Here is a 21,851-nt window from a genome sequence, read left to right on the forward strand (position 1 = left end):
AAAGATTCTACTTCATCAGCAGGGATCCGGGTTTTCTTTTTGCCACAGAAAAATGTGATAAAACACAGATGTTCTCATTTTGAGGAGAAAAATGTGGGAACCAATGGGTTTCCCCTTGCAGGCTGGCAGACTTCCAGTATGCAAGGGGCTGGGGGGAGCAGGAGGAGGGTGGACAGGCAAGGGGCTCCATGTGCATGTATGCACATACATGTGCACGTGGGCACCAGGCAGCCTGGAGAGCAGCTCCTGCAGGTAAGTCTGGTGTGGTAGGGGAGGGAGGGTGCAGAATTGAGGCCCCCATAGTGAGGGAGGGAAGGAGAGAGGGAATTGGGGAGGGCTGGGGCTGCTACCCAGCCCAGGCAGTGCATGGAGTTTGGAGCCCGGGGCCAGAATGCGCAGCTGCAGGGTCTGGGTGGGGAGTGGGATGGGGCTGCAGGTGGCTTGTCCAGGGGACAGTTACAGGGGGCAGCGCCCTGCTGCTGTGTGCACTCCCAGGGAGTGGGGGGCATGGAGGGCACATGCCCCCTAGATTTGTGCACAGGGCAGCAGCAGGCTGCCCAATGAGGGCTGGGGTCCCCTCCTTACTGCCCTCCCCCCAGGGCCTCCATGGCTCAGTAGGCGGGACCTGGCGTAGCAGGGCAGAGCAGGTCAGGGAAGCTCATTGCTGCCTCTGGGAGCTCTGTGCTTCCATGGCAAGACGCACCCGCCTGCCCAGCAGCAGAGGGGGTGGCAGCACAGAGTTGTGCCCCTTGCTGCTGCTGGGTAGGCAAGGGGCACCTCGCCATGGTGTTGTGGAGCTCCCAGCAGCAGCAATGAGCTTCCCCCACCCTGCTGTGCCCTGTCACACCAGGTCCTGCTTGCTGGTCCGCAGAGGCCCCTGGGGGAGGACAGCAAGGTGGGAAACCCGAGTGTGCAGCAGGCATCCTGCATCTGCCCCTGCCCCAGATGGCTCCATTCCAGCCATGCCATCCAGGGGAGAGGGAGAGCTGGGCTCTGGGCTCTGCTCTGTGAACCTGGGTCCCTGGCCCCGTAGCCCTGGCAGCTGGGGGCCCCCTCTGGAAGGGCTGGGGGAGTGAGGGGCACTGGCAGGACCCAGGGGGCTGTAGGTCAGGTGTGAGGTGTGAAGGCATAGCACCAGCATATTAGGGCTGCTCAGCACCACAAAGCAGGTGGTGAGTGGGGGACAGCCAGAGCTGGACCTGCATCCTGATGAGCAAACGAAGCAGGGGAAGCTCTGATTTTTCCATGATAAACCCAAAATCAAATGCCAAAATATATAGGTATTTAGAATTTACCTAATTTAGCCATGATACTCTTCAGCCTGGAAAAATGCAGGCTCAGGAGGGACCTGGTGGCTGCCTATAAGTATATAAGGGGTGGGCATCAGGATCTGGGGGAATGCCTGTTCACCAGAGCACCCCAAGGGATGACAAGGTCAAACGGTTACAAACTCCTCCAAGACTGTTTCAGGCTGGACATAAGGAAGAACTTCTTTATTGTCCAAGCCGCAAAGCCCTAGAACAGACTGCCGCCAGAGGTGGTGCAAGCACCTACTCTGGACTCCTTTAAGAGACATTTGGATATTTATCTTGCTGGGATCTTTTGACCCCAGCTGACTTCCTGCCCCTGGGGCAGAGGGCTGGACTCGATGATCTTCCAAGGTCCCTTCCAGCCCTAATGTCTATGAAATCTGTGACATTTATTTGCTAGTGATTGAAGCACTGGTAGGCTTCCAAATTGCTTTAAAATGGTAAATATATCAATAAAATGTAGTGTTCAACTGATACCTGTGTATGTGTGTGTGTGTATATAGACCTCTTGAATAGGTCACAAGTTGCTCTTTATTTTTACTCTGGGTCATTCCCCTCAGACTTGGATAATCTGAGTACAGGAACAAGCTTCGTCTCAATGAATAAACTTTGGGGTTATATGGCTGTCTGCCACTATTCATTCACAGTCCTAATAGGTTAATATTTCCCCAGTGCATATGCAGGAGAGCTCATTTGCTTCAGTGAAAATGGGTTTATTATTATGAAGTCCAAGAACTGATCTTCTAATCACTGTCTATAGAGCTTAGCACTTGCTACTCTCCTCATTAAATATCTTTTCCTTATACCTGTTTTCTCTCCTGTTCCATTTTTGTAATACTTTAAAAATACACAGCAATGTTCAAATCATGTTAAATGATGTTTTCAGGAAGTCTTATAAAACAAGATAATTCTGCAATCATAAAAGTGCTTTAAACATCTTATTTGGATTTGCAGTAAAAATGCTGTGTAATTACTCTCTAAAAACTTGTAACCCACATCTGAAATGGATGTTATCAGGCAGATGTTCTTCATTTACCAGCGTACTTGCTATCTGTGCTTCTTAAATAACAGGGTAAGAGAAACATGCTCAATTGTGTGTGGTTAACAATGTTATACCCAGCTTTTGTTGTACATTCTGGTTCCCAAGAAGTACTCTGAAATAACTTTTGACAATTTTCTCTTGTATTTGCTGGGTTCACTACTGCCTTTTGATGTCATTATGCAGGCTAATTGAGACAACACTACAGTACATAAGAATACTAAACACTGTGGCAACATTGGAATCTAAAATTCCCCTTAGGATTTTAGTGCTAGTTATCTTCTGCTGTTAGCACTATATCAGCATTTACAGCAATTCTTATCATGCTGCTTACTGATTTAGACACATAGCATACTCTCATCACACTGAAAACAACTTTGATTACATTGCCATTTAGACTAAAACTTTTAAAGCATGGTCTGTATTTCTGCCTTCACACATAGTCTGTCACCTGTATGTAGGAGTGATAATCTATAGCTAGTCCCCCTAATCTGTAGGGTTTTTTTTTTTTATAGCTATTCTGCATATGTCTCTTCTGGATAAATGGTGGAAGACTTCCTTCCTCTGTCTTCCCGCTCCCCGCCACCCCCTCCAGAAAAAAAACCAAAAAAGCCCCAAAACAGCTTGTTGGAAATGCATAGAAATAGGAACCATCCCTTCTGAACAACAAAGAGCTAAGAGTTGAAGTCAAACTATTTTTCATACATTTACCCTGCAGGTAAAGCTGTTTTAATCAAACAGTGGCCTGTTCACCTGTCAGTCAACAGATGCCAAAGAACACATTTCTTAAATCCCATACTTTATTAAAAGAAAGTATCAAAAAGGCTTAAAATATAGTGCCAAATAGAAATAATGGACTGCACATTACTGCATCGGATTTAATCGTTCTTTTGTAACTTCTGCTTTGAAAGATCCCGCAGTAGCTTAGAGGTTTAGCCACTTTAAGACTGAAGATATCCATGCTAAGCAGAATGTTTTATGTTGATATTGGTCAGATCTAGTTGTAGTCCTTGACTTCCCTGTTAAGTTAAATATGTTTTTGGGTGATTTATTGATTTCAGCATGTATCTGCTAGATGGAGAAGGCTTTGAATTGTGTCTGGCATACCTTATTGACATTCAGAAAGTTCAAATGCATATCTTTTTTTCTTTCTGTCGTTTGACTATTGTTGATTTTTCCTTCTAGTCTGTGTATAGCTTCACCATCTAGTTCATTTTTCTTTCCCTTCATGAAACCCATCCCACCTTCTTCAGAAGACATTGATCTCTAGTCATGCACATACTCATCCTAGCCTTAATAGTGTAATGCCCATGGGGTGCAGCTTCTCATTATTTTTCCATTGGCCACTTTGTCCTCTGAGCTAATGCCAATCATCCCCATTACAAGTACATTTCAAAGGCACTGAGACTCTAGTATGCTTCTACCAGAAAAATACCAACAACTTTTTCTTCTTCACCAAAGGAGATGTCAAAATGTTTTTTCTTCAAATCCGCCTTCCCTCCTCCCCCCTGCCCAACTGAGGCTTAATGTTGTTTAAATTTGCAAAAAGATAGTCATCTTCACAAAAACTTCTTCCAGAAAGTAAAAATAACAACAAGTTATTAATTCTAAGGCATTAATTCTGAGTCTCTCATCTTTATGAGAACTGCAGCCACACAGCCCAAGGCTGTGACCTTGTTACCTTTTACAGCTAAGTAGCGTTAAATCTGGTCAGTAGTTTGATGGCAAAGTCCCGGATGCTACAGAAACACTTTTAAAGGTAACTCAGTGGGTGGCAATGTTCCTTTGATTCAGTAGTGAGCAAAAGCTGCAGCATGGAGTTCAAAGGGCATTGGTTTTCTAGGGGTGATGGTTTTTGGATGATCAATGAACCCAAAGTACTGACTATTTATTGTCATTATCCTTTATTGCAAGAGTAAGGCATTATTATGTGCTTTGGGATAAGTTCCAGCTGGGAACATTTAAATCTGCCTGCCTACATTTTCTTTAAAGCTTCAAGCTAGCAAAGTTTTTAATAGCTGCTATTTGCTGACATGTCCCTTAATGGCTCTTTGCCATTACTTTAAAAAAATATTTCGAATGCAGGAAAAATGATGATTTTGAATGCAAGCTTCTTTCTTGCAGTTGAGGGAGACCATCTTTCAACCTCAAATGCTCCCATTTTGGAGCTATATTCAAGTCTTAAAACAAGATAAGCGGCATATGACAGGTTTTCTGAATTCCCTCACTGTCCACTGTTCTAAATCTCTCTTTTTTTTTTTTTTTTTTTTTTCTTCTGCGACCTAGATAGCTCACACTCTGCTGGCGTTCAGAGGTGCAGGTGCATGGCTATATGCATACAGCTGCCAGTCAACCACGGGGCCAAGTACCTTCCATTCTAAAAAGGTAGACCGCCAGATGAAATTAAAAAAAAATATAGGTGAGCTAATTAACTACCAAGAGGGTGACCTTTTGTCTTTAGAAAAATCCCATAGAGAGGTCTGGTCACAATGAAGAGCACAGAGTACTTAATCGTGTCAGGCTGTAAATTTTTCACGAGAAGGCTCAGTTAGAATCTGGGAGGAGAAAGAAAAATAATTGTATAGAACAAAGCTCTCTACATTGATGCTTTAGGGACTGGGGCAAGGGGATGCTCTTATGGAGCTGTCCTGAAATATTGCTAAATTAATTTCAGTTTGCTGTTATTCATCTTGTTAGGACTTGATGTTTGTTTTTGCCATATGGACATTCCCCTTTTAGGTGCAAAACAAACAAACAAAAAAATACCTATCAGCAAATTTGTGCCCCTAAAATATGTCCAGGCATTATGAAATCTATTTTATGGATTAAAATACAGTAGGGGAAATTAGTTTGGTCTCTGATTGATTGATTAAAGCATATCAGCATATATTAAAATAGACTATGTAGCCTGAGATTTATGCAGCCTTTTGGGGTTGTGGTCACTTTAAGATGTTTCTTTGGCTGGACAGATAATCATCTACGCAAGAAAATACCTAGGTGCTGGGGTCTGTGCTAAAATGGACATAGTGAATTCTGTATTATTATTATCTTTAACCTAATTGTGATACTGAACCTACATGGCAGTCAGCTGATGCAAATGTGCAACTGTCCTTGGAGAAGCTGTCTATGGCCAAAATTCAGTGTTACCTGCTGACTTTGAGGAAAAATTGACTCATAGTGGTATGATGTACAAAGTATGTGCTACCATAATAAGGGTAGGAACAGATTTTCCATCAGAGTTGCTGAATCGGGATACTGCAGTGTTTGGGGGTTTTTTTACATTAACTTTGTGTAGATGAATAGAATTAATGGAAGAATTGGCACCACTTACCTTTTGTGTAAGAAGCCCACTAAAAATTTCCATTTCTTGATGTCATCCTCAAAGCTCAGCCATGCTTCAACCTTCTGTTGTCACCTGTCCCTCCATATGAAGGGAATTATATGGGGTTACGTGGACTCCTTTTAATGTTTTTAATGTTTCATTAATGTTGTTCAGAGGGGAAGGATTGAATCCTGTGGCAAAAGCCATATGATTAAGTTTATTCTCAGGGAGGAAATCTCCATGAGGATGCATGGGGGAAGTGTCCTTCCCTCCAGTCTATTCAGAGTATAGGTTGCCCACTGCCCACACCTGCCAACATTGAGACTGCTAGGCTTTGTATAGGAGGCCAAGGCTATGCACATAGCCTCTGTACAGCCTCGGGTCCACTGGCTAATGTTTCCTGTCCTCCCCACCTCCAGCTCCATGGTAGCATAGCGGAGTCTCCTGACCATGAGAGAGGACTGAGAAGAGATGATACGGTGTTGGACAATGTTCTGTTTTTCCAAAGATTGCTTTACAGAGCTAAAAGTGGATGATTTGTGCCTCACACTTATCCTTCTGCAGGTTGCCTTCTGCACCACTACTCCATGGCACAGATCTTAGGATATGCCTTCTTGAGATTTGTAATTGTGAAGTAATGCCGTTAGGACAGAAGAGAGCATCTTAGATGGTGGGGTCCTTGTATATCAGGGGGACAGTCTAAGTCCTCTATGACAATTTTTGTATCTATAGGGCAGGATCACTCTAAAAGATATTTTGGAAATAAAAAAGTCAAACCACATCGCATTAACTGCTATTCCCCAGAAAACATTACTGTTCTAGTAAGAGCTGGCCCTGGCCCTGAAGACTTCATAGTGCAAGAATGTGCTTTATCCATCTTTCTTACTGGATTTTGAAACCTTGCCTCTGCAAAGATTTTTTTTTCAGCTTGATCTCAACCAACCTGTACGTATGCACCCATCTTATTAGTGTCTGTAGCTGAGGAATCTTAAATATATGATTCTGAGATTGTGTCAACAAATCATGTGTACAGACATATAAATCACTTGCATGGGCACCTGCAGTATTTCACTCAGATACATGCGTGCACCCAGAGTTTTCAGGCAATGAAAGTGGAGGGTAGTTATTAAAAATCTGACTGCAAATATGAACAAAGTCATGTTAGCATTGGTTTTAGGGGAACTGAAGGTGAAAGTGACTGACTGTTACAGGAGGGCTTTATTAGGTTGTTTGATTTGCCTGCAATATGTGAGGCATTAGTGGCCTGGTTCACTTCCACATTCCTAAGTGACAGAAGATGAATTTCACTGATTTAAAGCTCAGCACTTTAATCGGAGCAAGAAAGTGGGGAGGGCAGTTGTGAATCCTTAGCAGCTGGAGAATTAGAATGATTTTCCAGTTAATTTTTGTGCTTTCTTTTTGGGTGCCTGACTGATTATCTCATAGGGAGTAAGGAAGTAATATTTAGCCAAAGTCACACTTTGGCTGTTTAATGAAATGTGCTTCCTCTGGAGTGAAACAGAGGCAAGTGCCTTGCAACTTGAAAGCTCACCTGGGGGGGCGTAGGTTAAAAAAGTGGCCATAAATTTTTCTGGACGATTTATGGAACAAAGTCCATTTGTGAAGCATTTGAAAGTCCTAAGTGATTTAAAAAATGCAAATTCACTGGTGTGATACCATATGAAAGAGGGAATAAAATACAAATCTATCCATTCTACTGGGTTTTTGTAAACTGCTTGTTTTCTCCCCATGTACCTGCTCATCCTCATGGCATATTTTTTCCATCTGAAAAGGTGTGTTTTAAGATATCTTTTGTTACCTAATAACCAGAAGGGCCCAAATATGCAACTCCATGCTAACCCCACTGACTTGCCAAAATATGAACATTTCAAGGATTGAATATGTTCTAGTAATCTGTCTATAATGTATCAATTTTCCCCCTTTCCTATTCTCTATACTTTTTTCTTTTACTTTTGTCAATATATGTATGTACGTTAACTTGATGAGGATATTATTTCATTTGTACATTCTGATCATTTTTTGTCTGATGAACAAGACTTCACTGGACAAGGTTTACAGGCAACGATTTCTAATCAGGTCTGGATTAAGAACTATCTTGTGGAAATATTCTGAAGATGAGCAAGATCTAGCTTCATGCTTTCTTGGCACTTTGTTGTTTGTTAAAAAACATGTTGCTGTTTCCCTGGAGCCCAGCACTGCTGTTGTTTGATCCTTTCCACTTCCCTCCATCCCAAAATGAAGCAAGCCACAATAAATAGCTAAAAAAGAAATGGCCAAGAAATAGCTTTAAAAAAAAAATTTAAAAATGAAACATGAAAAGAGTTGGGCTGAGGAAACAAAATTAGTATCTTGATTTTGGAAATGCTAATGTTCAGAAATAGTTTGAAATCATCAGGATTTTTTTGCATCATGAGAAAAAGAATGTATGCATGAATGCAGAATTATTTAAAAAATGATATGAGGATATTGCTATATAAAACATAGAGAAGTAAAATACTACATGTATTAGAATATTAGCATAGGCTGTGAGGGACCTGTGTTCAGTTTCTGCTCTATTACACACTTACTGTGTAAACTTGGGCAAGACACCTAAGCCCAAATTCAGATATTCCAAAGTTATATCAATTGGAGTTTGATAGCTAAAATATCTAGAGTGCAAGCCTTAGTTTCTCACTGATGAAGTACAAAGAATTGTAGGTTTTGGGTTGTTTGTTTTTTTTTTACCATATAGTAGGAACATCTCCCATAACACTCCTCATTAACAAGTTAAGGAAATACCAACTAAATGAAAGTACCCTAAGGTGGGGATAGGTAACTGGTTGGATCATCATTCTCAACAAATAGTCATCAATGACTCATTGTCTAGTTGGGAGGAGGCTAAAGTGGGGCTTCCCAGGGGTCTGTCCTGGATCAAGTCTCAACATCTTGTTCAACATCTTCATTAATGATTTGGGCAATGGAATTGAGTGCACATGTAGGAGATTTGCAGATGACACTCAGTTGGGTGGAGTTGCAAATGCTTTGGAGGGTAGGGCTGAGATCCAGAATGTCATGGATAGGCTGGAGAAATGGTCTGAAGTCAATCAGATGAGATTCAACACAGACAAGTGCAAAGTCCTGCACTTGGGACAAAATAATTGTGTGCACAAATGCAGACAGGGGAATGGCTGACCAGATTGCAGTACTGCAGAGAAGAACCGGGGGGTATAATGGGCCATAAGCTAAATGTTATTCAACAGGGTGCTCAGTGCACCAAAAAAACCCAAAAACAAAACAAAAAACTTCACAGTATATTAAGTTGCATTAGTTCTGGGCCTGCATTTCAAGGAGGATATGGACAGTTTGAGAAGGGTAACAAAAGTGATTAGTGGCCTGGGAGGCAAGATTTATGAGGAAAGGCTGTAAGAAGTAGGGTTAATTAGGCTGGAGAAGAGAAGACTGAGGTGGGGATTTGATAATAGCATCTATATACCTGAAAGATGATTACGGAAAGGGTGGAGATGGGCTTTTCTCTGTTACTATAGGGGACAGGATTAGGAGCCACAGCCTCAAGATGCAGCAGAGGAAATTTGCGGTTGGAGATTAGGAGGACCTTCCTAACCATGAAGGTGGTCAAGCATTGGCACAAGCTACCTAGAGAAACTGTGGAATCTCCATCTTTGGGAGTTTTCAGAAGCAGGTTAGACAGAGGCTTGGCTCGGATGGTTTAGTCCAGGATGATCCTGCCTTGAGCTGGGGCTGGGACCAGATGATCTCATGATTCCCTTCTAGCCTTCTTTCCTATGATCCTATGTTCCTATTATGTGCACCCCAGTTTTCCCCTGGTAGTTTTTGGGGGAAAGGTGCAGGTTATATGCAAGAGAATATGGTAGTAGTAGCCTAGAAACATGACTTATCAGAAGGCATCCTAGTTTTCTCTGTTTAAAAATCCCAAATTCCCTGATTTTTAAAACCCCCAAATCTGTGTTTTAACATTATTAAAATAAAATGTCGCTATTATAAGTGCACTGATATATTGGTCCATGTCATATTGACACCAACAAAAGGAAAGTTGACATTATCAGCAATTGGCTTTTTCTGGCCAGTGTAGCCGATATTGTCACCAATAAATGCCACATGTATGTGCGCATCTGCCATGCATGTGGCCAGGAATGCAGCGTCCTGCTGTCCTGCTCTGCCCTCCCGCACCAGGTCCTACTCTCTGGGACACAGAGGTGGGCTCCTGCCTGTGCTGGTTTGGTTAGGTTGCAGCCCCATGCCTGTTGTGGGTGCACACAACCGGGGGGGGGCATGTGCCAATTTATGCCCCCTGCGATGTCACTTATGTCCCCTTCCCCGCACCATAGACTTATCTGTGGGGAGCTGCAGGAACTGCTCTCCACCATGCTGCTGTGGTATGTGCATGCACATGCACGTGGCACCCATTGCCTTTGATTGTCTTTCTCCTACTGCTTCTTCTTCCCCATCCCCCCAAGTCCCAAGCAGTCCTTTGTAGGCTGGAACTCCTTTTAAAGGAGAAAATCTGCATTTTTCTACAGCAAATGGGAAACTCAGATCCCTGCTTATCAGGAAAGGCTGAAAGACCTAGAACTCTTTCATTTGGAACGGCACAATTTAGAGGGAGGTTTGATAACAATTTTTAAATACTGACGGATCAATATAGAAAGGAAGGAGGTTGACTTTTCTCTGTGGCTGAAGGGGACTGGACTTAGAGCAGTGGTCTCAAGATGCAGCAGAGGAAATGTTAGATTGCAGATGAGGACGAAATTTTTTACTTTGAGAGTGGCTACTTAGAGAGTTGTAGACTCTCCATCCATCCTTGGAAATTTTCATGAACAAGTTAGACAGTTGAATTGGTGTAATTTAATCCAATGCTGGACTAAGTAACCTCATGGGGTCACTTCCAGCTCTTCCCTCCTATAATCTTATGGGGACGTTATGAGTATAAATATTTCCATAACTGATGGGTGTTAAGAAACTATGCTGATAATAGCCTTCTAAGTACCTTAGTACTTACTACTGGATGTCTTAATAAAATAATGTGTAAATTTATTGGGAATTGGCAATGGAAAAAGAAGTAGAAGAGATAGAAGCTATAGTGAATAAAAGTGAAATTACATGATACAATTAGATCAAGTTAAGAGCACTTAAACTCAAATGATCGTACATTAGGGCTAGGGACAGAAGTTACACATAAGCAAGTTTAAGTGATCAGAAGTTGGTTTAAACCTGTAACAGAACAAAACTCAGTGCACATAAACCAGTTTCAAAATGGCTAGAACTGGTTTAAGATAAACCTGGTTGAATGTAGTATCGGACTTAACTGATTTGGGTCAAACTGGTTTATGAAACTTCTGGCCTAGACCCCTTTCTGGTTCAAGTTAAATCAGAGTCCCCCCAGCATTTTGCAACCCTGGGCTGGGCTGGGCTGGGCTGGGCTGTCTGCTTCAGAGAGCAGGGCTGGTCCAGCCCCTCTGCTCCCTCACCGGAGCAGTGAGGGCTGGCTGCCAAGGGGCTGCGGAGGGCAAGCCCAGCCAGAGATGCACACCATTCAGTGGTGGATGAGGGGAGAACAGGGGGACTGCTCACCCCCAGGCAAACCCTGGCTGGGGCCTAGGGCCAGGGCCAGGGGTTAAATACCCCTTCCCCCACTGAATTTTGCAAGGGCTACATTTGCTTTCTTCCTGTAGACTGACTCTTCTCTCTCCCCCTCCCCCCCCCCCCCCTGTAATATAGAAGTTAATAGGAAAAAAGAATTAATAGATGATCTGTCAAGACAGATAAGATTTTTTTTCTGGTTACTGTCATATAATTGATTAAATAATTAGAGTTTTGAAATTAGGCCTTGTACATTGTGCATGGACATGGCATTCATAGATTGGATGTTACTACTGAATGTGATGGACAGTACCAAATAATCAAGCTCTAAATTTTTATAATAACTTCAATGTGTTGATTCATTGTTATATATTATTCACTATTGTTGATATTAAAGATCATTTTGATTGAGTAATCAAACTTTTATTTAAATCTTCCATCTAACTTCTAGTGGATGGATTGCAAAACTCTGAGCCTTATTTTATTTAATATATTTTGTTACAGTTCATCACAATATTGGTAAAGTGACAGCAGCCCTTGTAAGCCATGCATTCTAACATTTTCACTCCTAATAAAAGAAACATCATTATTGGTATAGACCTTAACACACTTCTCTTTTTCTGTCTACAGTAAGCACAAATGGCTCCTGAACTCTTATCTCTGTATTTATTCAAATAAGTTTTCCTTGTACTTGCATTAATATAATTCATGTCTTCTTCCAGTATCACTAGTTAATTGTAGTATCCTTTTTTTAAGGACACTACATTTCTTCGCTTCATCCTTAGCAACATCATATTCAATATCAGAGACAGTCCTTTTGTGCCCTTCTTTTTGCTCGTCAGTCGTACGGATTGAAATTATAGTCTTTTGTTTTTTACTTGTAAGGTCAGCATATGACTGCCATTTCCACCACCATACAGCTTTGAAAGGCATCATAGCCATTAATGTGGACATTGCATATAGCTATTCCCTCCTGAGGAGGAAAAAGCCAACTGAGCAATAATTCCATGTTTTGTTGCATCAGACCAGCTTGAATCTTTTTTATTTTAAATAAGTATTCAAGTTCAAGCATTTGTATAAGTATATACCATGGCTGGTCTTTTAGATATGTCAAATACTTTCCTGAACTCGCGTTGATTCTTTAGAGGCAATTAGAGAACAGCTTTGTCCACAAAGAAGTGTTTTGGAGTACTATGCACCTGCTCATATTATTCAGGTAGGCAGATATGAATACGAATAGATTCGTCACAAGCATCTTGGATAACCACTCAGAAATAACACGTTGGCTGAAGCCGTGCTTCCAAGAACACCTCTGCACGAGCCAAGTGTAAACAGCAAACTTCCAAGAACAGTGTCATGTATAGGAATGTTGATCCGCATTATTCAGCAAAATGATCAATGTGAAAGAAAAAGCAGCTCTGCGACAGCTGCTTCTGTTCTGGATTCTAAGCCAAGAAGGCAGCAGCACTGCGCACCAGCATTCAGAGTGCCATATGGCCTGAGACTGTTGTGTCACACACCATGTGGAAGATGAGAGAGAATAATTTCAGTGTAGTGTTTAGGGAATGCTACTGAGTATTTAAGGTGCCTGTGCATCCTTGTATTGACCCTTGCTCTGCAAAATATCTACTTAGTTAAACCTGACCACTGTGGAAGTGTGTTGTGTTGCATATGTACTTTGCTTTATGTGAGCTAAATTTGTCCTGAGTGTAAGGAGTTACACTGGGGATTCATCTTGCCCCAACTATATCAGCGTTTTTCCTCTTTCTTTTATTTACACACATCCTGACTTTCTCTTTAAGTGTCAGCAAAAGCATCTCAATTAATATTCTTTTATGCATCTTACCTTTCACACTAGCTGAAATTTGCATTGTGTGTGGAGCTGTCTCTTGGCTAATGACTTGTATGTGATATCAAATGCCCTGTTTTAAATGCAAACAAAACATATGTTGCCACAATGAAAACAAAGCATGTTAAACAAAGACCAGACATGCAGAGCTTGATTGATGTTCAGAAGTTATTTTTTCTCTATGAACTGGTGTCAAAGCCTTGAATTCATAAAAGCAAAAAAAGAGCCTTGGTTCATTTCATGTGCCCTAAGGGAATATATATGGCAAAAAGATTTAAAATTCTGATACAGCAACTTCAAAAAACACGGCATCTGAAATAAATTATTTTCACTCTAGAGCAGCAACTGAACTTTTACACTGAAATTATTCCTTTTGAACTTCCACATGGTATGCGACATAACAGTCTCAGGCCGTATGGCACCAAGAAATGCTGCTTTTCAGTGCTGTTGCCTTTCTGGCTTGGAATCCAAACAGCAGCTGTCACACGGCTGTCTATTCTCTTGCATTGATCATTGACTGAAAAGTGAAAAGATAATTAAAAGTCTGATATATAATAAGGGATTGATTATTTTGTTTAAACAAGACAAAATGTAGAGGGGAGTGTTCTTTGCGAAGATCAGCTGGAGGGTTGCATATCTAACTTGAATGCAAATTTGGTTGTAATAAATCACAAGAATTCAGCTCCAAACTATAGGAATTTGAAGTCAGCAGATTTTAAAACAATTTTTTAAGTGTCTAATGAATTTAGAAGCCACTAGAGGAGATTGGATGCTTTGCTTGCAACATAGAACTTAATTTGATAGTGGTTGATGCTCAAGGTCAGCGCATTAAATATTTTAATCATGATCATAAGGAGGCAAACATTTGTACTAGGCTAGAAGAACAGAAAGTGGGAGCCATACTAGACTGCACACTTTACACCATTCATTAGCATGTTATTTTTGACTTGTGCCAGAGTTTGACCAAATTGGGGGGTTTTAGGTATTATTTTTAAACAAATGCATTAAAACGTGTAAGTTGCTCTGGTTTCCAAGGGATCACTAAAAGGCTATAATGCACATAACTTCATTTTATTATTAGCAAGGTGATATATGTGGCTCACACTATTCAGATGTCCTACTTTTTACATGGAAAAATCCAAATTCTTCTGGAATTAGTGCATTAACTGTTCTCTTAAATTGTACTTGCATAAAACCAGAACATAACGAAAGCACTCCTTGAAAGCTTTGCAAAGAAGCTGAGAGCTGCTTTTGGGAGTTGGTGAAGGTATTTTGTTTACAGTAGCACATGAAGATAAGAACCACTCTGGTTCCTTAGCAGCAAAGTTAAAATCTTACTCCTGAGGGCACTGCTTTGAATGAAAAAAACATTTGATGCTTTAATAATTTTATTTGTATAGTTGATGAGATGAACCCTGCCTTTCTGAGCTAACTGATGACCAGCAGTTAAAACAAAATATTATTGTACAGCTGCTATAGGCCTTTAATCTTCACTTTGCCCTTCATTGTCTGTCTTCTGCTCTACATTTGCAGACTATATCAATGCAGTGTTGAAAACTATTTCAATCTGATCTAGTCAATATGTCATCCGTGGTGGCTCTGTATAGAGAATTTTCAAGTTCCTTCCCACACAAAATGGATATACCTATTAAACCATTCTTAAAATGTGTCGAAGATGGACAGATCTAGTAGAAAATCAATACAGTTGTGAGTGAGGGATTCTATTATTCATTAATTTTTTAAAAAGTACAATGCAGTGGCATGCAATTTATTTCATCCCAGAGCCTCCCTGGTCCTTTTTTTACTGTTTTTTTTTTTCATTTTATTGTATGTCTCTCAGATACTGATCCAGTAAATAGAGTGATCCTTGAATTCACTGGGACTCTGCGTGGGTTGTCGTGACCTGCCATGTGGATCTCACTGCAGGATCCAGTCTATCCCAGTCTGTTTTATCCTGTGGTACCCATTTGCTTAATGAGGAGGTGCTGTTATAGTGCCTGCTATTGGCAGTTTGGCAGAAACAGCTCTTCCTTACCATGGAGTAAATTTTGCTGGAGAGTAAAATTTGAGATAATTTATTCTGTTATACTCATGTTGTGTGCCCATGCCCCAGATTAGAAGTATTCTGTTAAATTAATGTGTCTCTGTTTCACAAAAAAGTGGCTTTAGTAGTAATGGTTCAGCTAGAACAGTAGTTCTTGACTTTGACTCAAGGCACCCTTTGGAAAATGCCAGCTCTTAGCTTTTCACTGTTTGCTACAGAAAAATAATAGAAATGTTCTTCTCTTGCAAAGAGCTCGGAAAGACTACAATGGATCAAAATGTTTTTGACACTGTGGGTTCCTGCTAGGAATCTTTTGGGTTTGTCCTGTGACTCACATATAGCTATTTGCATACCTAACACTGCTAATGTATGCAACATCCTGCAGCACCCTTAAAAAGATCTCATGGCCTGGTTGACAACACTGGCTTAGATCTTGTGCAGTAACGCTTGTTCAGTGTATGTAATCTGTCTCTTACCTCCTGTCCTCCAGTTTGGCTGGAGGTGTTTAAAGATTTACTCCCTCTCGCCACCACTCCACCCCCAGCATAAAACAATGTAAATAATTTTAACTAGATGAAACTGGCTGCAAGGTCACTCACGGGAATGAGGATGATAGTGCTTCAGGAAAGGAAAAGGAAAGCTTTGATGCACCATAGTTTTTGAGTTATGCATGCATTTGTCTCCTTGTTATAGTAAGATAACAATAATACTATCTGGGCAGAATTTCTCAACTAAAAATCTATTTTTAGTGACATGCAAATTTAGTGAAATTGAAGTATTTTGCTAATTTATGACATTTCTTTCTTAAACTGTTTGTCTTGGGCAAAAAATCCAAAATATTGAAACATAACATTTTGTTTCAGCATTTTGTAAACATAATTGATTTTTTTTTTTTTTAAATGAAAACAATTTTTTGTTTTAAAATTTTACCATTTGGCATGAGAGACCCTAAGAAAAGCAAACTATTTAGTCAATGAAGACTTTTGGAAACTTTTGTAGCCTTTCATTAGACAAATACAAAGTATTGTCCAGTAAGCAAGTCAACTTTTACTATCTGATGCATCTTATTTAACAGTTTAAGGAAATGTGTTTCAGTTACTATTTATGATAGTAAATTTTCTACTGCTGTGCAAGCCATTATTGCACAGCATGGGTGCCCAGTATTAATTTACAGTTACTTGGGATAAGACTGGAAACTCTTAAGTAGTAAAACTCAGATGTATAAAGATATTAAGGCATGATTCTGTCTTGAAAGTGATTTATCTAAAAATGTCACCTTCTGCTTGCATGTCCACTCCCTGTGTGTATTTACAGTCCCATTTGCTGACTCTAGCAACTACACATTTTTTTTTTTCTATCCTTTGCTCCCGTAGCTTTACAGTCAGCATATTTCTGGGAATATGAGTGGTTCTCTGCCCTGGTCTAAGTTAAATAAACAGAGTTGTTAGAAAAGTTCTAGTCGTAGCATCTTTGTGGTGTTAATGTATGTGCCAGAAATGTATTCTGATTGAAGAGCTGATGGGAATGAGTGGAACTAATCAGTGTAGATCTAAAAGTCATCAAGAGATGATAAACATGGAACTCCACAGCACTATTTTCAGAGATGATTCAAAAGGAAAAAGCTCCTCCCCCACCCTGCCACCTTTTTGCATCTGCTAAATGCATCATTCATTGGTGATTGTTCACAATGTTTTACTTATTAATGATGACATACTTTTTATTGCATTTTAGTCTGAGCTGTTAATTGCAGGAATCTTAAGGGGAAAAAATGTAGCTGACCTTACTACAGAGAGTTGCCATATGAAATTTTAAATTTCCAATTACCATCATACTTTGAGAGTAAAGGCAGAAGGCTGGCTTCTGGCGTTATGGAATATGTGGCATTGTTTTTCAGCTTGATGCTTGCAAAAGCTCAGTATTAGTTATGGCAGCAATCTCACAGACACTACTATTTGCTTTCTTAAAGATCTAAAATAAAGTTGTAAGTAATCTATTTACCCGACTCTCCTCTTATTTACACCTCTGTGCTGCTTCAATTCACTGCTGAGTTGAGTTCACATTTTTATTCCTCTCCCATTTACAGCACTGGAGACAGATGTTCCTTACAGACAGAGAGCATTGGCGAGGTTTGTTTTAATTCACTCCTTTCCTAAAGCAAAAACTGAAAATGGATTTTTCAAGACAAGCCCGGTTTGTTGTAGGGTAACCTACTTTTCTACATGCTAACAGTGTTGACTTTCCTTCCCAGAGGTCAAAGGAGGTGGCTGTGAAGCATAGTACTGTTTGAATGTTGCCAGCTTTTTCAGTATATTGAGAACTATTGAAAACAGTTGCGACTCAGCTGGGGGGAAGTGATTATATGTGAAAAGTAGGAAATACTCCCCACCGTATAAATGAAGGCCCCAAACCACACATCTCACCTTTTGAATGATTTTGAAAGCACCATAAAATTGAAAAACTTTAATAACCCTGAAGCCATCAGTATTTAGGGAAGACAGAATAAAAACAACAGACCCCACTCATTGCAGGCAGCTGGCAGAATAGTTCTCAAGCAAGAACTTGAAAGCTGAAAAATTCGATCCTGGGCTAATTGTGTTCCCAACAGCATAAACCAAGCCAGGGACTGTAATATTGAACTGGTCCTCAAGGAATGTATTGTGAAGCACCTAAAGTAGAACAGGGAGATCAGGAACAGCCAGCATGGATGCACCAAGAGCAAGTCATGCCCGGCCAACGTGATTTTCTTCTGTGATAAGGTAGCAGGCTTTGTGGACGTGGGGAGAGCCGTGGATGTGATATACCTTGACTTTAACAAGGCTTTTGACACTATCCCCCATGACATTCTTGTTAACAAGCTAAAGAAATACAGACTAGGTGAAAGTACTGATGGGTGGATACATAACTGATTGGTTTATCATCATATTTAATGAGTAATCATCAATGACTCAATGTCTAGTTGAGAGGAGGTATCAAGCTGGGTTCCCCAGGGATCTTTCCTGGGTCCAGTATTGTTCAACATCTTGCTTAATGGTTTGGATAATGGAACTGAGTACACGCTTAGCAAATTTTCAGATGACATCAAATTGGGTGGAGTTGCAAACACTCTGGAGGGTAGAGCTAGAAACCAGAATGATGTGGAGAGATTGGAGAAAAGGTCTTGCAATCAATCAGATAAGATTCAACATGGAAAAATGGGAAGTCCTGCACTTTTGGCAGAATAATTTTATGCGCAAATGCAGACAGGGGAATGACTGACTAGACTGCAGTACTGTAGAGAAGTACCTGGGAGTTGCATTAAACCATGTGCTGAATATGAGCTAGTGTGCTCTTGTTGCCAAAAAGCCAATGGCACACTGGGTGGCATTAACAGTAGTGTCTTGCAAATCAAGGGTAAGTGATTCTTCCATTCTGGTAAGCACTAGTGAGGCCTCACCTGGAGTACTGTGACCAGTTTTGGGCCCCAGGCTTCAAGAAGCACACGGGCAATTTGGAAAGAGTCCAGCACAGAGCAGCAAAAATGAGGTCAAATTCCTGAGGAAAGGCTGAAAGAACTGGGTTTATTTTGTCTGGAGAAAAGAAGGCTGGAGGGGAGGGGGATTGATAATTGTCTTCAAATACCTGAAGGGTGTGGGGGTTGGACAAGATGACTTCATGAAGTCACTTCCAGCCCTACCTTCCTATGATCCTATGAGCATATAAGTCTGTTAGAAACTTCAGCAGTAAAAGTTCCCTTCCTGAATAAGGCATCAGAGCCCACATTGTGGAGAGAGTTGCCTTGGAAGTACATGTGAATTGGTTTCTTTTAGATTTGGTGGGATAGTTCGCATAACTGGAGTCATGGATGGGTACAAACTGTTCAGGCAGGGGAGAAGAGGAGGAGGAGGAGTAGCACTTTTTGTAAAAGAGCCATATGATTGCTTAGAGCTCCAGTATGACATTGGAGATAGGCCTGTTGAAAGTCTCTGAGTTAGGGTCAGAGGAGATGGTTGCTATAGAGCCCCAGACCAGGAGGAAGAGGTGGATGAGGCTTTCTTCAAACAGCTAGTGGAAGTTTGCAGATCACAGGCCCTGGTTCTCATGGGAACCTCAGTCACCCTGATATCTGCTGGGAGGGCAATACAGCAGTGCGCAGGCAATCCAGCAAGTTTTCAGAGAGCGCTGGGGACAACTTCCTGGTGGAAGTGCTAGAGTGACTAACTAGAAGCCATGCTCTTCTTGACTTGCTGCTCATGAACGGGGAAGAATTGGTGGGGAATGTAGTAGTGGATGACAACTTGGGTAGCAGTGGCCATGAGATGATTGAGGATCCTGAGGAAAGGGAGGATGGAGAGCAGCAGAGTAAGGACCCTGGACTTCAGAAAAGCAGACTTTGACTTGCTCAGGGAACTCATGGGCAGGATCCCCTAAGAAGCAAGTCTGAGCGAGACAATAGTCCAGGACAGCTGGCTATACTTTAAAGAAGCCTTACTGAGAGTACAGGAACAAATGTCAGTGTTCAACATCTTCAAATGTTCACTGTCTTCATCAACGACCTGGAAGGTGGCATAGAATGCATCTTCAGCAAGTTTGAACCCACCCCTCTTCCTGTGGCCGGCATGGCCAGCGTGGAGCCGAACGGAGCCCGTGGGTGGTGGGGAAGGATGTGGGTTGCCCACTGCAAGCTCGGGGCTCCCTGCCCTGCTGCCCTTCTCCGAGGGGGACCTCTGTGGCTCAGTGAGCGGGACCCCATGTAGGAGGGTTGAGCGGGACAGGGAGGCTCAGTGCCACTGCTAGAAGCCCTATGCCAGCCATGCCACCACGGTGAGGAGCTCCCTGCCCACCCAGCTGCAGCAGGGGTGGCAGCATGGCGTTGTGCCCCCTGCTGCTGCTGGGTGAGGAGGGGGTGCCTTTCGTTGGCGAGGTTGTCCCTCTCCTGAGTCTTCCTGCCCTGCTCTGTCCTCCTGCGCCAGGTCCCACCCACTGGGCCACAGAGGCCCCTGGGGGAAGGCAGCAGGGTGGGGAGCCCCGAGCCCACAGCAGGCAGAATACATTCTTCCCTGTCCTGCACACAAATCTGGGGGGTCACATACCCCCCGCATCACCCTCTCCCCAGGAGTGTGCACAGCAGCATGGAGGCAGCCCCCCTGCTGCCCCCTGGATGAGGTACCCATAGCTCTATCCCTCTCCCCAAGCTGGACCCCACAGACACATATTCCTGCCCCAGTTGGGCAGTGTCCCCAGCCACCAATCCTGCTGCACTCCCTCCCTTACTGTGGCCACCTCAATCTGTCCTTCCTGTATTGCCTGTTCCCCCTGTCCACCCACATATCACCAGTGCCCCCTCCCTCCCATAGACTTACCTGCAGGCAGCTGGGGGAGCTGCTCTCCATCACTGTCTGGCTGTATTGCTGGCCATGTGCATGTGCATACATGGATGTAGCACCCCCTGAATCCTGCTCCCCCCAGCCCCATGTATGCTAGAACTCTGCCACCCTGCAAGGGAGAACCTGTGGTTTCCTGCATTTTTCTTCTTTAAAGGAGAAAAATCTGTTTTTCTCCTTTAAAGGAGATGATCCGCATTTTTCTGCAGCAAACGGAAAGCTCTGATCCCTGGCCATCAGTCAGTGATGGAGACAATATATTGACTCTGACATGTTTTTCTACTCTTACCACTAGTACTTGGGACTTTCTTGGTTTTGGCCAAAGCCAGTTGCTGTTCATCCAAAAGTTAATAACTGATTGGCATTCTGATGTCACAGTCACAGTATTCACATCCATTGAGAATGATGTAAAGTTGCGCGTCACTGGCATATTCCCAACCTATGGAGAAGCTTGAGAGAGTCCAGAGGAGAGCCACATGCATGATCAGAGGGCAGGAGAATAGGCCTTATGAAGAGAGGCTGAGAGCCATGGGGCTTTTCAGCCTGGAAAAGCGCAGGGTCAGGGGAGACCTGGCGGCAGCCTATAAGTACATCAGGAGCGTACATCAGGATTTGGGGGAACATCTGTTCACCAGAGCACCCCAAGGGATGACAAGGACCCACGATCACAAACTCCTCCAAGACCATTTTAGGCTGGACGTAAGGAAAAACTTCTTTACTGTCTGAGCCCCCAAGGCCTGGAATAGGCTCCCTCCAGAGGCAGTGAAAGCATCTACTCTGGACTCCTTTAAGAAGCATTTAGATGCTTATCTTGCTAGAATCCTTTGACCCCAGCTGACTTCCTGCCCTTGGGGCAGGGGGCTGGACTTGATCTCCTGAGGTCCCTTCCAGCCCTAATGTCTATGAAATCTATGAAATCTTATTGTGTCTCTCTTTCTACCTGGTCTCAGTTACATACAGAATAGAAAAGGGATAGTTCAGATTGTCACCAGCAGGGTTAAATAGCATACTTGCTCTGAGTTCTGTTGCAGTCTCTACCTCTTCTTACTGCCTAGAATACTAAAACACATCAGCTGTCTTCCTGCAATATTAAATTTGCCAACTGCACTGTTGGTTGTGCTCATAAAATATCAATAGCAAAGGAAGTTCATAGGAAAAAAGAATGTTGAGAGTAGATAGTCTTTTGTATAAAATTGGTTTCATGGTTTAAATTTCATATCTTACACAGAATATCCCAGTAAGGCTGTAGAATAGATGATCATTATATAATGGTGGTTCCTCATGGACAGACTTCACTATGGCATTCCT

General features: G+C 42.2%; 1 protein-coding gene across 10 annotated transcripts in view; it reads left to right on the top strand.

The window, feature by feature from the left end:
* The window catches only part of LOC102371371 (multiple epidermal growth factor-like domains protein 6), a 316,432-nt gene that overhangs the window by 99,069 nt on the left and 195,512 nt on the right, over positions 1-21,851 (top strand). For 2 of the 10 annotated variants that reach the window (XM_025198040.1, XM_025198041.1), the window contains one exon: positions 17,267-17,309. The exons of the other annotated variants lie outside the window; for them this stretch is intronic. In XM_025198040.1, the coding sequence (XP_025053825.1) occupies positions 17,267-17,309 (43 nt within the window). The remainder of the gene's footprint in view (positions 1-17,266; positions 17,310-21,851) is intronic. 10 annotated transcript variants of the gene reach the window in all.

The sequence above is a fragment of the Alligator sinensis genome, unplaced genomic scaffold, assembly GCF_000455745.1.
Source record: "Alligator sinensis unplaced genomic scaffold, ASM45574v1 scaffold787_1, whole genome shotgun sequence".
NCBI classification, from domain to species: domain Eukaryota; kingdom Metazoa; phylum Chordata; order Crocodylia; family Alligatoridae; genus Alligator; species Alligator sinensis.